Source organism: Meles meles, chromosome 5 (genome assembly GCF_922984935.1).
Source record: "Meles meles chromosome 5, mMelMel3.1 paternal haplotype, whole genome shotgun sequence".
Lineage (NCBI taxonomy): Eukaryota > Metazoa > Chordata > Mammalia > Carnivora > Mustelidae > Meles > Meles meles.
Window position 1 is genome coordinate 3,570,439 of NC_060070.1, and position 16,207 is coordinate 3,586,645.

At 41.3% G+C, this 16,207-nt stretch overlaps 1 protein-coding gene across 2 annotated transcripts in view; it reads left to right on the forward strand.

Annotated features, from left to right (window-relative positions):
- Window positions 1–16,207, forward strand: part of PDE10A (phosphodiesterase 10A) — a 573,461-nt gene that overhangs the window by 387,979 nt on the left and 169,275 nt on the right. For both annotated transcript variants that reach the window (XM_046006911.1, XM_046006910.1), the window contains one exon: window positions 9,883–10,011. In XM_046006911.1, the coding sequence (XP_045862867.1) occupies window positions 9,883–10,011 (129 nt within the window). The remainder of the gene's footprint in view (window positions 1–9,882; window positions 10,012–16,207) is intronic.

A 16,207-nucleotide genomic window follows, 5' to 3' on the forward strand; every position in this document is an offset into this window, starting at 1 on the left:
GAGAGCCCGATGCGGGGCTCGATCCCAGGACCCTGAGACCATGACCTGCGCCGAAGGCAGACGCTTAACGGCTGAGGCCCCCGCGCCCCGATGTTCTGTTCTAGCTGCTTTGGGGCACCGCGAACGACACCTGCAGGAAACGGCTCCATGTGTTTAGGGCCGCTGCTCCGGCCATGGCCTTCTCTCTGCCCCCCACCCCGAGGCCCAGCAATCCTGACGTCAGCCACTCAACCCCGCAGCGCCTCTGCGCCTCCGGTGAGGGGAGCGGCCGCCCGCATCTCGAGGGAGGCGGCGGGACGGGGAGGCGTCCGGGGAAGGCGCGGGAAAGCCAGACGTACCGCGGTCCAGGCTGCGGAGCGAAGGGGAGTTCCCGAGGGAGACGGGAGGTGCTGCTCCTGAGGAGAGTGAAGCAGCCCGTTGCCCACGCAGCGAGATCCGGTAGCCTGGACGGCTCAGGTGCGCGCCGGTGTCCCGCGGGCCGGAGCGCGCCGGAGCCTCCATCCCGCAGGTCCCTGCAGGCCGGCGAGGCGGGGGCTGCGGAAGAGCCGCCTGAGGCCGGCAGAGGTGGCTCGGAGGTTGAGGAGAGACGCCGAGTCCGTGGGTCCCAGGGCGGTGTGGAGCCGGAGGCGGCGCGGGAAGCTGGCGAGGGCGGCACCACGGAGCCCACTGGCCGCGGGAACGAGGCCGCCGACGAGGAGGCGCCGTCGTGGGGTTCAGGCCGGAAGGAGTCAGCGGCTTCGAGCGGAAGCAGCTCTCCCGCGGGGCTGACGTCAGCGCTCACTGGCGTTCCGACGTCACAGTGCCGTGCTGCTGGTGAGCACGACGCGCAGGAACGCGTTCTCGAGTCGCTTTACGGCGCAGCTCCGAAGCTGGTTTGAGAAGCCGGGGACAGGCGCGGGGCACAGCGAGCCGCCCCTCTGCGGGGTGACGCTGGTGTTTCTCAGAGCCCCGCTGGAGGGCCGTGCGGGGTGTGAGGTCGGGAGCGTCTGCTCATGTGTACGTGTAAGACTGCTTCCGCGGGGTGTCTCGGCTGCCTGTCGTTCGGTTGGACGGTGGTGACCCACGGCCGCCGCGGGACCCTTGAAGGACGGAGCGGCCCGCGGTATCTGGTCTTCACAGGAACGGTGCAGGCCGCAGGTCAGCCTTCGGGCCACGGGAGGCCGTTTTCTGCTTCTTTCCCTCGTCATCGTGGCCCTTCAGAACTGCGCTAGCGCTGCCTTGCGTGTGTTCTGTGCAGGGAAGACGGAGCCGGCGGCAGCGCGTCCGTTTGCAGCAGGTGTGCCGCGCGTTTCAGGTCCCCTGTTGAGACGTGCTTCGGAGCAAGAAGAGGTTCTTTGAAACCCGGCTTCTCCCTGGCAGTGCACCTGCCCCCAGGGGCCTGCTGGAGATGGGGTGTCACAAGGCGAACGCTGGTCTCGTGCCTGCTGACACCGCATGGCTTCTGCAGCCCGTGGGCCAGGGACTGATTCCGACTTCCCGGCCTTACGTTTAAAGATGCGTTCCCGAAGCTGCGCTGCCCGCAGATGGCGATTCCTCGGACGGGGGTGGGCAGGGCAAATTGAAAGCCGCCTGGAAAGGGAGAGTATCTGTGATTCACGAGACGAGGCCGACATACCAGCGCTACCAGGAGTTTGGGAGACACTGGGACGACGTTGAGAGCTTCAGGGCTTCCGTGGAGGAAGCGACCGTAGCTGTGGTGGGAGCAGGAGGAAAACTCGGCTTAGCGGAGGAGCCTGAAGAGGGCACCGCTCTGCTGCTATCTCACAACGGAAGTTTGAGGGCGAGGAGTCGCTGCTTCCGGGTGAGCAAAGAATGCTGTTTCTGAAGATTGAATCTGTTCCTGGTGAAGAACTGCGAGGATTGTTGAAGTGACAGCAGGGACTTAGGGGATGACTCAGACTTCGCTGGTACAGCAGCAGCAGGGGCTGAGGGACTGGCTCTGGTTTTGAAGGAAGTCCTCCTGTGGGTAGGTTGCTCTTACACAGAACTGTGTGCTCCAGAAACATATCTCTGACAGGACGAGTCAGTCAGTGCAGCAGACTTCGTTGTCTTACTATTAAAAACTCGACACAACCGCCCTGGCCTTCAGCAGCCGCCACTCGGCTCAGTTGGGAACCATCAGTGTCGAGGCAAGAAGACCCTCCACCAGCAAAAACATCATGTGTCGCTGAAAGCCCAGATAGCCGTTAGCATTTTTTAAGGAATAAAGTATTTTTTAATTAAGGTACATACCTTGTATTTTTAGACATAATGCTAATTGCATGCTTAACAGCCTACAATATAGTGTAACGTAACTTTTACGTGCACTAGGAAGTTAAAAAAAAAAATTGATTCACTTTATTGTAGTATTTGCTTTCTTGCTGTGGTCTGGAACCAAACCCACAATATCTCCAACTTGGGCCTATAATTACAATTGAAGAAACAGACCAAATTTTTTCAAATCTGTGATTTCATAATAATACTAATTTTTTTAGTTGCTCACCTACAGGGGAATGCTACTGAACCAACTCACTGTGAAAACTCCTAAATAAAGGGAAATAAATTAAGCATTTATTCTGTCTTATTTATATGACTAAACAGTCGATGAAACTAAGTTTCTCCTTGTACTATTTCAGCTAATAAATGAAGATGACATTACAGAATTAGGAAGCCACTCTGTTCAAGCCCTAATGAATCAGTAACTGTTGGATCATAGATGGTGCTAATAGCACAACAGAGACAGCCAGATGGCATAAACCTTTTGACAGAAGCACGCAGTACCACTTTAAACCTTGCCTACCCACCTCCAGATTCAACCTCACTTTGTTCAGGTCTCTAGATCTAATTTCAGCCTTCAGGAAAGGCAAGGAGCAGATAAACGTGGTAAACACCGCCACAGGGATGCAGTCAGAAAAATGCCTACTGTAGAGAAACATGGAACTAAAGATGTCTTTGCTTCAATAATAAATTATAACGGTGAAAACCAAAGAGATGGAGGGGAACTTATAGGATGAAAGAGACCTAGAAAATTCCACACAGCTCCAACTGCAGCATACAGACCTTACCTGGGTCCAGGTTCATTCATTGAATAATGGAAACTTCAACATGTGGATGTTGATGGTATTAAAACTAATGATAAATTTCTCTGGGGATTTAATACTAATATTTGTGGTTAGGATAGTTCTTGTTTTTTAGAGATATACATTGGCATATATGAATGTTGAAATGATGTATGAGATTGTTTCAAAATTAGAAGAGAGTGGGTGGGGTTAGGAGGTACAAATGGAAAATATTGGCTATGAGTTGATTATTGTTGAAGTTGGTTATAGAAACAATGAGAGCCCATTATATTTGTATGGTTTTACAACAAGTTTAAATTTGTATACATATGTGTGTGTATCTGTACACACCCAGTCTCCATCGGAATAAACAGAATATGTGTTACAGACAGTGGTAACCAAAAGGGCAGTGTGCCGTTGTGTTACATTATCAGAAGCTGCAAGATTTCTGCTGAGATGGAAGAAAGCCTCCTGCTCCTAGGTTTAAAAAAAAGATGAAAAGTGAATGATCATTGACAGTAGTATTTGGTCGCTGATACTTTGCATCACCACGGATTGAAACACAAATGAAGCTAATCCTTTTCATTGTGGTCCGGTAATAAGATATTGAAGTAGGAGGTGTTGCTGTGGCTCTTATCTGCTTGTTTGTCTATTTCTTGAAGACAGTTACTCAGCATCAGAATAAACCCGTTACCTGTTCCACAGGTTGTCGGCTTAGTTACTAGACACACCATTGTCTTTATAAAAATATTTATCAGTCTTTATTTTGCCCTTTGTTATGTGCCTTCAGGTTCAGTGCTAAATCTGTGCATGGCATGTGCCACTCTGCTGCTGTTGGTTTGGTTTTATTTAGGTTGTAACCCTTCATGGCATTTTCAGTGGGCATTGTGAGAATAGTGAAATTCATCCAACTGTCTCTAACTCCGTCTGCTCAGTCTGTCAGTATCCTGTGCGTCCCTTCTGTCACTGCGACTTTGACCCAGCCCTGCTCCTCAGCATCCCTGCCAGATGTAGGCGAATGAAATAAATAAATGTTGCACAGATGAAAGAACATAGCTTATTAGTAGAAATGAAGTATTTTTAAAAAATACATTGTTTCAGAAGTCCATGTTACCTTGGAATCTGAATGATTCATTGTATGGATTTCTAGTGGCAAATTTTTAAAATCATCAGTTGCTAGTGCATCCTAATGACAACTCTGGTCTGACCTTGCTTTTGTTGGGTTTATTCTCAAAACAAACAAACAAACAAAAAAAACCAAAAAACAAACTGCTGAGTCATCTTTCTTTCTTTCTTTCTTTCTTTCTTTCTTTCTTTTTGACATACCAAGATGTATACGGCATGGGAAGCAATGGAAGCATTAAATCAAAGTCAAGACAAAAACAAAAGACACATGTTTTGTCATCCATACATGTACCATTTTCCAAGAGTGTGGATCATTGTTATTTCAGTATCTTATTCTGGGTTGATTCTGTATTGCCCCAAAGTTTCTTTGCAAAACTGGATGTTAATAGGAAGTAAAAGTGAATAACACGTTACTAAAAAAGTAAGAGAGATTGCTTTTGATGACTGAGGACACTGAGCATACATTAAATGCTAAAATGAAAATGGAAGTTTTAGGGGCACCTGGCTCCTCAGTTGGTGGAGTGTGAAACTCTTGGTCTTGGGGTTGTGAGTTGGAGCCCCATGTTGGTTATAGAGATTACTTAAAAATTAAACCTTTTTAAAAAAGGCTTAAAAAATGGAAGTATTAGAAAGTTTGGAGTTTTAAAGAAGTGAAAGTTACAGAACTATGATTTGAGCCTCTACACAAATTCTAGTATTGGCTTCATACAGGTAGAAAATGCTGTCTGTGGATCACCTTACTGAACTATTCTAATGACCCTGTGATAGATGGTGCTGTTCCTATAGTTCAGGTCTCATTCCCATACAAACAAGAAGCCAGGCTGAGAGACATGAGGCTCTTTGTCCAGGTTCATGCCCAGACCAGTAGGTGAGATGAGGATCTAATCACCAGGTAAGAATGCCTCTTCCTACCATTCTCCCATTGAAGGGGGTCGTGATTTTCTTGAAGTATGAATGGTAATTTGGGAAGAGAATAATACTTAGATCTTTTGAGACATTTGAGATATAAATCTATTTGATACTCTTTGGAATTCTAAATGGAGTTTACAACCAAAATGGTGTATTTGGCATTTCATTCTCTTCCACATACTTAAATCCAGGATTTAATTATTTTATTTATCTATTTATTTTAGTCTAGAAGTTTACTTAGACGTCATAACTCATTTATGACTGAATTGATCTTTCAAAATTTTGTTTTGGTTAATTTATACAAAGTAAGTGTCAAGGAGTGGGAAGTTATGCTGTGCCTCCTGGAGGGCAGAGTATCTACATACATTATTTGGAATTCTTCTGTGTGGGATATTTGTTCTCTGTTTCTTCATTCAGGCCTTCATCTACATCAGTAAGGACTCCTGGATTACTTTAGTCCACTCAGGCTGCTGTCACAAAATACTGCAGGCTGCGTGGCTTGGAAACAAGGGCGTTTATTTCTCACATTTCTGAGGGTGGGAGGTGTAAGGTCATTGCACTTGCTTACTTGACTGAGGGCCTTCTTTTAGGTCATGGACTTTTTATATCCTCACGTGGCAGGGGGGTCTAGGGATCTCTGGAGCCTCTCTATAAAGCCCTGATGTGGGTTCCACCCTAACCATTTAAGCTTCCCCAGAGACTCTACCTAGTAATGCCATCACTTTTGGGAATTAGGAGTTTAACATATGAATATGGAGGGGCAGGACACAAACACTGGAACCATAGCATGGATATTATTTTATTTTTTTGGATTATTATCCAAAACTGCTTTATTTTGTTACTCAGATGTTACTCGGATGTGTGTATCATTGGGAGAGCCTTCAATCAACTTTTGTATCCTTTTGGCATATCCCATCATTTTGTGTGTATCGCATGTACACACACGTAACCCTTCTTTTATGGAAACAAGATGCTCTGAGCTCATCATAGATCTCGTGGACTTGTTCTAGACTCCCCCATTTCTCCACGCAGCTGAGGTTCCTTTTATTGGAGAGTGAGATCAGAATCCTGGAGCTGGTCCTGGTGTGTTGTTGCTTGTAGGTCCTCTCGGCTAACAAGCAGGGAAATGCGTGTGTGTGTACTGACCTGAGTCTGTACAGAGTCTATCTCCTGGTAGCCGTCCGTATCCATATTAAGCTAAATATGAGTTCATATGGACGTGTCAGACTCTAATCTGTTACCCTGTCGATTTTTCTAGACTCCTTTTGTTTATCTCTAACCTCCAACTCTGCCACTGAGAAGCCTCATTCCCACCGTCTACTTATTTAATTGTTCAGTTTCGGGGTTCATGAATAGTGATGTGAGAATTGTTAAACTCTACCTGCCGTGAGACAACTTTGTCAACTAGAGTGCAGTGATTGCTTCCAGCCATACAGATTCCACTGATTTCTAAGGTTACTCCGGTCAGCACCTTACCCCCCACCCCCTCAGGAATGTTTTGTACATTTGTCATACATTTAGATTTTTTTGCCATATCCTGCCTTCCATTCTGGGATAGCCTGACTTTCTAAACGGTTTCTTAAAATTTTACAGCGTCTATGGGTTTTGGCAAACACATGGTGTCACTTATTCACCATTATGGTATCATATGGGATCGGTTCACCACCCTAACAGATGCACTCTTTCAGTCTTTCATTCATTCAGTCTTTCTCCCTTCTCCTCGAGCATCTAGCAGCCAATGATCTTTTTACTTTCTTTCACTATAGTTTTGGCTTTTCCATAATGTTGTATAATTATAATTACATAATATACAGCCTTTTCATAGTCCCTTTTTGTACTTAGCGATATGCATTTAAGCCTAATCATGTTTTTCAGGGCATGTTAACTCCTTTCTCTCTCTTTTTTATTTTATTTTTTTCTTAAGATTCTATTTATTTATTTGATAGACAGAGATCAAAAGCAGGCAGAGAGAGAGGAGGAAGCAGGCTCCCTGCTGAGCAGAGAGCCCGATGTGGGGCTTGATCCCAGGACCCTGAGATCATGACCTGAGCCAAAGGCAGAGGCTTAACCCACTGAGCCACCCAGGCACCCCTTGTTAGCTTATTTCTCTTTATTGCCAAATAATATATAATTGTACAGATTTCCCTCCGCCTATTACAGGACTGCTTTGGTACTTTCTGTTTTGGATGGCAGTGAGTAAAACTGCTGTGAACATTGACACGCAGATTTTTGTGTGCACGTAAGTCATCAAGTCAGTTGAGTAAGTACTTAGTAGTGTGATTGCTAGGTCATATAGTAAGATTATAGTTAGCTTTATTAGAAACTGTCAGACTCCAAGTGACTGCCATTTTGCATTCTTATTAGCAGCGAGTGAGAATTTTTGGTGCTCCATATCCTTGCCAAAATTGACAGTCAGTTTTCAGATTTTAGCCATTCTAATAGGTATGTAGTAGAGTCTAACTTTTGTTTTAACTTCGGTTCACTAATGACAGATGAACATCTTTTCGTGTGCTTATATATCATATCTCTATCTTCTTTGATGAAATGTCCGTTCAGATCTTTGACTCCTTTTTAATTGGTCTGTTATCTTCTTGTTGACTTTTAAGTGTTCTTCGTATATTTTAGATACAAGTCCTTTAATCTGATATGTAATATGGCAAACAGGACTTGCATATTTGTGCCCTACAATGAATGAGATGATGGGGGGATGAGTCAATTACGACTTTATATTTGCGGCCTGGGTCTCTGGGGAAACGGACAGTACTGGTCACGGAGAGAATAGAGCTGAGAGTTGAAGTCACTTTGGGAGGAAGTGGGACAGATATGACTCATTTAGTTTTGAGTCAAGATGGAGGAATATCCGAGGAATATATTGCTATTCCTGATTCAGACTTTGTTGCTGTCATTATAGATTACTAAAGAGAAAGCAGAGGTAAAGGGCAAAATGGAATGTAGGATAAGAACAGTACAGTGTTGTGTTGCAAAAGTGACGAAGGTTTAAGACGGGATCTGGTGTCAACTATGCACCACTGTGAAAGGCTGAAGGACATGATTGAAGGGAAGGTGAGATCCGCGTTTCTGTCTTCCTGAGGTCAAAGCAGCTATTAGTTACTTCAGTATCCTGTGCCTCTCGTATCTGAGGATGGTCATCTACTCTGCCAGGAGAACTCTTACTTTACTCAGGCTTTCATCTTCAGCACCTTCTAGAATTTCTCAAAGGGAATTTTACATCACCGGAGCTCTTCTGCTATGTGAGCCTAGACAGGGGTCTTATTTTTCTTTTTCTAGTACAACTATATAATTATATATCCTTATCTGTCTGTAGTTTACATTGATTGTACACGTAATGAATTCATTGAAAAAAAAATTATTTGCCTTCTCAACTGTACCATTCTGTTGAGGAATCGTAACAGTTGTGACTCTAGTCCCCAGCAGAATTAATTAACACATGTTAATTCTGTGGCTTGTCTGGTGGTGGGAACGTGCAGCCTGTTCCCTGGAGTCATAAAGATATGCTTCATTTTCTGTCTCTGAAAGGATAGATTTTCTACCTCCTTTTTTACCCGACATCCCTGAGGATGGTAGTCATTTACTGAATAATTCACGGAGAGGATATAGTAGTAAAAATAATTGCCATCGCAGAGTAATAATTATTGATCGCAGAGTAATAATTATTGATCAATAATTATTGATTTGGAGTTGTTCAGTGAATGGCGTACCAATATGAGCACTAATTTCAAAATATATAATTTTATATGTTCAATGGGAAAATATGCCAAAGTACTTTGTTTGAAACTCCTATGTACATTCAGTAGTTGTTATTAGACCAAAAAGTTATTTCAGTGAAAACTGACTTTGTACATGTAATACCGAGGAACGAATGTTGATTGATCGGAGCTGAGTACTACTTATATCATTGGGTTCAGTGCCCCTGAGAGAAAGGAGAATTTGTGCTGTTAACAATGAAAGATAATCTATTCCATAAACATTGCTTTAGCCCCTAAAATGTATCAGCACCGCATTTTCCTGTTTGGTTCTCTGGCTAAGAGTTTCAGTTATCTCGGGAGTTGAAGCCATGGTGACTATTTACGGGAAGATCTAACTACTTTGTAGAGCCTGCCTCTCCTTGCCTCTCCCCCACTGGAGTGCACCATTGGCTCCAGGACAACACTGGGATTTGCTCCTGGAAAACAGCTGTGTCACATGATATAACGTCCACAGTTTAAAATTGCTAAAGGTTTAAACTTTGTCTTTTTGCTCTTTTTTTCATAGTGGCAAAATAACATTAATTTTGCCATTTTAACTATTTCAAGTGTATCATTCAGTGGCAGTAATTATACTCTCCACATGTACTGTACCCATTACCTCTGTCCACTTGTAAAACTTGGCTTTCACCCAAAACAGAATTCTGTACCTAATAAGTAATATTTCCCCCCAAACAGAATTCTGTACCTAATAAGTAATATTTCCCCATGCTCCCCTCCCTCAGCTCCTTGTAAATCCTAAACCTACTGTCTCTACGAGGTTGCCTGTTCTAGATATTTCATGTAAGTGGAATCATGCAATAATTGTCCTTTGTGTCTAGCCTTTTTCACTTGCCATATTGTTTTCAGGGTTCCTCTGTGTCGTAACATGTATCTCTGAACTTAGTCCTCTTCATGAGTGAATAATATTTCATTGTGTGTACATACATCTTTCCATTCGTTCTATATCTTAAATCAATCTTAGCATAATGTGTCGCTTTTCTGTATTTTTGATGCTTATGGAGGTGTCATCTAGATTAATTTTATTTTTTCTAATTCTTTTACAGGTTTGACAGATGAAAAAGTGAAGGCGTATCTTTCTCTCCATCCCCAGGTGTTAGATGAGTTTGTATCTGAAAGTGTTAGTGCAGAGACTGTAGAAAAATGGCTGAAGAGGAAAAACAACAAACCAGAAGGTAAGATCTCATTCAGTTTGTGTGCAGTTCATTTTCTAGTTTATAGTGACAAGAAAACTAATGGAAAGTAACATACAAAGTTGATAAAATTAGCATTTCAATTCTACAAAAGTTTTATTCTGTTTAAAAAGATAAAATAAGTTAGAATGAGGGGAAAAAAATAAGATCCTTGACTCAAAAAAACTTGCAGAGAACTCTTGAAAAAGTAGACATGACCATATTGAAAAATTCAGAAGTCAGTATTAGACTTGATTTTATTTAATGGTTGTCATTAATGATTATACAAATGTTCTTTATATTTCAAAAATATATTTATATTACTACATTTTGCAAATGAAATCTTTAAACAGTTTTTTTTTTGTGGACACCGTAGGTAACGAACTACTGACTTTGCATTAGATATTTTGTTCACACTCGAACTTAAGATGCTGTTATATTTATAAAAAAAGAAATGTAGGCTTGAAGGGGATATGAAGTGAAATAAATCCCCCCCCAAGTTGAATATGTATTAATACATTGGGTTTGATTGGATTTGAATAGTGTAGTATAATTTTAATTTTAAATGAACTTATATTTGGCTAAGTAGGACTTCTTATTTCTATGAATATTCTTATAGTAGAAATTTATGTCGCATGATTTTAACTACGAAGAACTTTTATGTTAAAAACAAAAATAGATGCTGTTTTTCTGGAAATTTATTTAGTGTAACAAAATGCTATAAAGTTTAAAAATGTCAGTAGTTTAAAAATGATCACGATTAAAATTTTATGCTGTTAGAAGCATGGTACTAGTATGCTGCTTGGAGCAGATTTTCTTCCAGTTTTCAAAGTTTCTGTGATTTTCTGACATAATTTTTATATTAAAGAGATAAACCTTTCTAGGAGAGAGCTTTTGGCATCAAAGCACAAATCAGATTTTAAGGTACATGTAGGGACATCTGGGTGGCTCAGCTGGTTAGACATCTGACTCTTGATCTCATCTTGGGTCTTGATTTCAGGGTTGTGTGTTTGAGCCCCGCACCGGGCTTCTCACACCCACTTAAAATAAAGTACACGTGCATGAGTGTGTGTGTGTGTGTGGTGTGCACGCACACATTTGTGTATGGATTGAGGTGGGGGAAGGGAGAAGGAGAGAGAAATATAAATAGGCCAGAGAGACATATTCTTTAAAAAACAACCATCATGTTTAATATTAAAAACCGAGCTTGACATGGCATCTCTCAGCTATCACAGTCCTCAAACATTTTAAAACAATGTGAAACATTTGACACTTCCGAAGTATGCCTGTGTTGTGCTTGATGCACATATCAACTTGCAGGATAATGACAGATAAGCACGTGGTGTAAGACCACATGGTATTTGGGAGATAGGGAACCGAGGATGCGTCCTAGAAAATGAACAGTTTCACATACTGTTTTAGTGTTACAAAGACAGTTAACTCTTGGATTTTTTATAAATATTAGAATGTGTCATTCCTTATCTTTCAAATGTGTTTTCTAAGTTACTCAAATAACACCTTCAACTGTTGAGTACATACACTCAGAAGCTACGTGATTATTGAGGATAGCGGAGTGTAACTGAAGCAATGCTCCGTTATCCCGAAGAAGATTGTCATGGGACAGAGATGATCTTGCTGGTGGCCCCGAGGGGGGCTCAGACTGTTGCTGGGATCAGGAACGAAGAGAGGTTGAATGAGGTGTGACTTGCGGCTTCCCATCTAGTCGTGGGGACGCAATGGAACCCCTTCTTCCCCCGGAGTTTGTCACGAGCATGTGTCTCAAGACGCCCACTTTATTATGTTCCGTACTTTCTGTAGTGCAGCCCTGGCAGACACGCAGGAGCAAGATGCGCCGAATCTCGTGAATGGCATTGCCCGGTTTTCTTTGAAATACAGAAAGCCAGTGAAATATCTTTATTTAATTTATGTAATTATGGATTAAGATAGTGGTCAGTTAAAAAAGCAATTTGATTCTTTCCCCTTCCTCCCTCCTCATTGGTTTTTTTTTTTTTTTTTTTTTTCATTTTGTGTTCTCCTCGACTAGGCCTGATTCTCTTTCCAAACTGCTTCATTGAAAATGCTTTGCAGAAGGACATTTTTGTGGAAAGGGTTTTTGGAACTGTTTCCATCTCCCTGGTGGACCCAGGAACAAAGTGAAACAGTTAGAAGTTCTGGGAGAATAGTTACTTGGAAATGAGTGGGACAGGCCTGTCAAGATTATTTCATTTTGTGTCAGTTTAATAAAAGAAAATGAACCAAGTAAAACTGTGCTGGAGTAAATAACTTGCACAGTGCTTTATACCCTGTAAGTACTCACTAAATGCGTATTTTATTTATTTCTTAACCACTGATAAACCAGCCTCATGTGGAAATGATCTGTACTGTGGGGGAAAGCGTGTAAAGGTGTATTCTGTTTAGAGAAACACTATGTTTCAAAATTCAGATTTTTTAAACAAATGAATAAGATGATTATTTATGTTACAAAATTATGTTTGCTTTTAAAATGGCCAGCTTTCATACTGCTTGCAAGTGTATCTTTTAATGATGACTTCATACTGTTAAAACAGCTAGCTTTTCTTCATTCTTCATTTTCTTCATTTAGGTTTTTTTATTGAGCACCTACTTGCTTAGTGTGCAGAGGCAAATGCTTAAGACATGGAGAATGTGTGGCGTATTTTAGTTAAACTGTGGTGATGTTTACAATGCCTCAGGATTCTGTGACCGTAGAACAGTTGTCATTTCCAAGGAATTTCATATATATTGACCCTTTACATCTGATGATGACTAGTGAAGACTAGGCAGCCGAGTTCATTTGCGCCATGGGGAGCTGAAGGATTGCTGGAGGTCCAGCATCTAGTTGTTCGAAGTCCCCAGACAGCATCTCCATGGCTGTTTGTATCCCTTACCAGCAGCACTCTGGATGTATGGCGGGAGGAGTCTATAAACATTTTTGAGTGAACAAATAAACAAACAACGGAAGGAAGGTTGGATTGTCAACCTCCAGGTGAACCTCTGTTTGTCACTGCCCTGGGTTTTCATGTCGTGCACGATACTGGAACTACTCGTACACTCTTCCTGTCTCCCTACTACTCATTTAAAAGCTTCAAGAGGGAAGGGATTATGTAATACATATTTTTAAATCCCTCACAGTACCTTGTCTTTTCACTTACCCAGCAAACTAAGTGTGAAGTGCGGTTGAGGCACTAAATGATTACGTTTCTGAGGACCTTGCAGTCGAACAAGTAGAAGAAGAGACTAGTAATTTTTTGCTCCTTCTAGTGAGTCTGGCGATGAGGTCGAGCGTAGTCCAGGCTGGAGTCTTGAAGCCATAGTGGGCTGTGGGGGATCCACATTGCAGTGGACCACTCTGCATTGTGTTGACAGAGAAGGGGTTTGGGGAAAAATGATCCACCCCATGTCTTCAGAGATTTAAATTTCTGCAGTCTTTACTGTTTTGGCTTAATTTTATTGCTTTTATAACACTTTCATTTTAAACTCATGAAGTTCTACCTGTGGTTGTGAGGCAAATTGCCTTTTGAAGGTGGACCTCTGATCCTGAATTCTAAACAATTGATTTTAAAGTGATGTTTGTGAATTGGAGGTAGTGCTTGTTTCTTTTGTGACATGATGTTTTCTTTTAGAGAACATGTAAAAATTCCCTGGAAGGGTTGAGGTTACATTCATGGCCATACTTGCATTTGGGAAAAACCTCAGGAAGAAAAAATTTTTCTAGGTCATGAATTATTCTAGTAAGTTTTATATTTTATGCTGATTTTTATGCAAGCTACATTTGACAGGCCCAGCTGGTACTCATCAAGGCTCAGATTACTAACCTGTTTAACATCTATATAAGGATTAAGGTATGAATATAAAATTAATAAATATTAGGAGGTAATGAATGTTGTGGTAACATTCTAAGATGGAATAGAGTTTTACATCCCTAATACCATTTCAGTATTTCAGTTATGTTCAGGAAGAATCATGAATTACCTTGACTATCAGCCATGTCCCCTTTTGGCTTCTAATGTAAAAAACTATTAGTTGACAATGCTGGTAATATCAGAAGGGGTGCATGAAGAAGTGAGAACATTGGAGGTCAGTATGACTATGTTTGATATCTTCTCATATTAGAACAGTATTTAAAATACATGAATTTTGTTTAAAAATCTCCCAAATGCTGGGAAAAATGACAAGGCGGAAAAACTCACCACAAAAAAAGAGAACAAGAGACAGTACCAAAGGATAGGGACCTAATCGGTATGGACATTGGTAATATGTCAGATCTAGAGTTCAGAATGACGATTCTCAAGGTTCTAACCAGGCTCAAAAAAAGGCATGGAAGATATTAGAGAAACCCTGTCCATAGAAATAAAAGTGCTTTCTGGAGAAGTACAATCTAACCAAGTTGAAATCAAAAAAGCTATTAATAAGGTGCAATAAAAAATGGAGGCTCTTACTACTAGGATAATGAGGCAGAAGAGAGAATTAGTGATATAGAAGACCAAATGACAGAGAATAAAGAAGCTGAGCACAAGAGAGACAAACAACTACTGGACCACGAGGGGAGAATTCAAGAGATTTCGAGAGATAAGTGAAACCATAAGATGAAACAACATTAGAATATTTGGGATTCCAGAAGAAGAAGAAAGGGAGAGCAGAAGCTATATTCTAAAGAATTATTGTAGAGAATTTCCCTAATATGGCAGAGGGAACAAGCATCAAAATCCAGGAAGTTCAGAGAACCCACCTCAAAATCATTAAGAATAGGTCCACACCCCGTCATCTAATAATAAAATTTACAAGTCTTAGCGACAAAGAGATCCTGATATCAGCCCGGGACAAGAAGTCTGTAACATACAATGGTAAAAATATTAGATTGGCAGCAGACTTATCCACAGAGACCTGACAGACCAGAAAGAACTAGAATGATATATTCAGAGCACTAAACAAGAAAAACCTGCAGCCAAGAATACTATATCCAGCTAGGCTATCATTGAAAATAGAAGGAGAGATAAAAAGGTTCCAGGACAAACAAAAACTGAAAGAATTAGAAAACACCAAACCAGCTGTACAGGAAATATTGAAAGGGGTCCTCTAAGCAAAGAGAGACCCTAAAAGTAGTAGATCAGAAAGGAACTGAGACAATATACAGTAACAGTCACCTTACAGGCAATACAATTGCACTAAATTCATATCTCTCAGTAGTTACCCTGAATGTAAATGGGCTAAATGCCCCAATCAAAAGACACAGGGTATTAGAATGGATAAAATAACAAAACCCATCAATATGCTGTTATAAGAAACTCATTTTAGACCCAAAGACACCTCCAGATTTAAAGTGAGGGGGTGGAAAATAATTTACCATGCTAATGGACATCAGAAGAAAGCTGGGGTGGTAATCCTTATATCAGCAATTAGATTTTAAGCCAAAAACTGTAATAAGAGATGAGGATACTATATCTGTCCAACAAGAAGATCTAACAATTTTAAATATCTATGCCCCTAACATGGGAGCAGTAAACTATATAAACCAATTATTAACAAAACCAAAGAAACACATCAACAATAATACAATAATTGTAGGGGATGTTACACTCCCCTCACCGTAATGGACAGATCATCCAAGCAAAATATAAGCAAGGAAATAAAGGCCTTAAATGACACACTGGACCAGATGGACATCACAGATATATTCAGAACATTCCGTCCCAAAGCAACAGAATACACATTCTTCTCTAGTGCACATGGAACACTTTCTAGAATAGATTACATCCTGGGTCACAAATCAGGTCTCAACCGGTATCAAAAGATTGGGATCATTCCCTGCATATTTTCAGACCACAATGCTCTGAAGCTAGAACGCAATCGCAAGAGAAAATTTAGAAAGAACTCAAATACATGGAGACTAAAGAGCATCTTCTAAAGAATGAATGGGTCAACCAGGAAATTTAAGGAAGAATTGAAAAAATTCATGGAAACAAATGATAATGAAAACACAACGGTTCAAAATCTGTGGGGCACAGCAAAGGCAGTCCTGAGAGGAAACTATATAGCAATACAAGCCTTTCTCAAGAAACGAGAAAGGTCTCAACCTAACCCTACACCTAAAGGAGCTGGAGAAAGAACAACAAAGAAAGCCTAAACCCAGCAAGAGAAGAGAAATCCTAAAGATCAGAGCAGAAATCAATGAAATAGAAAC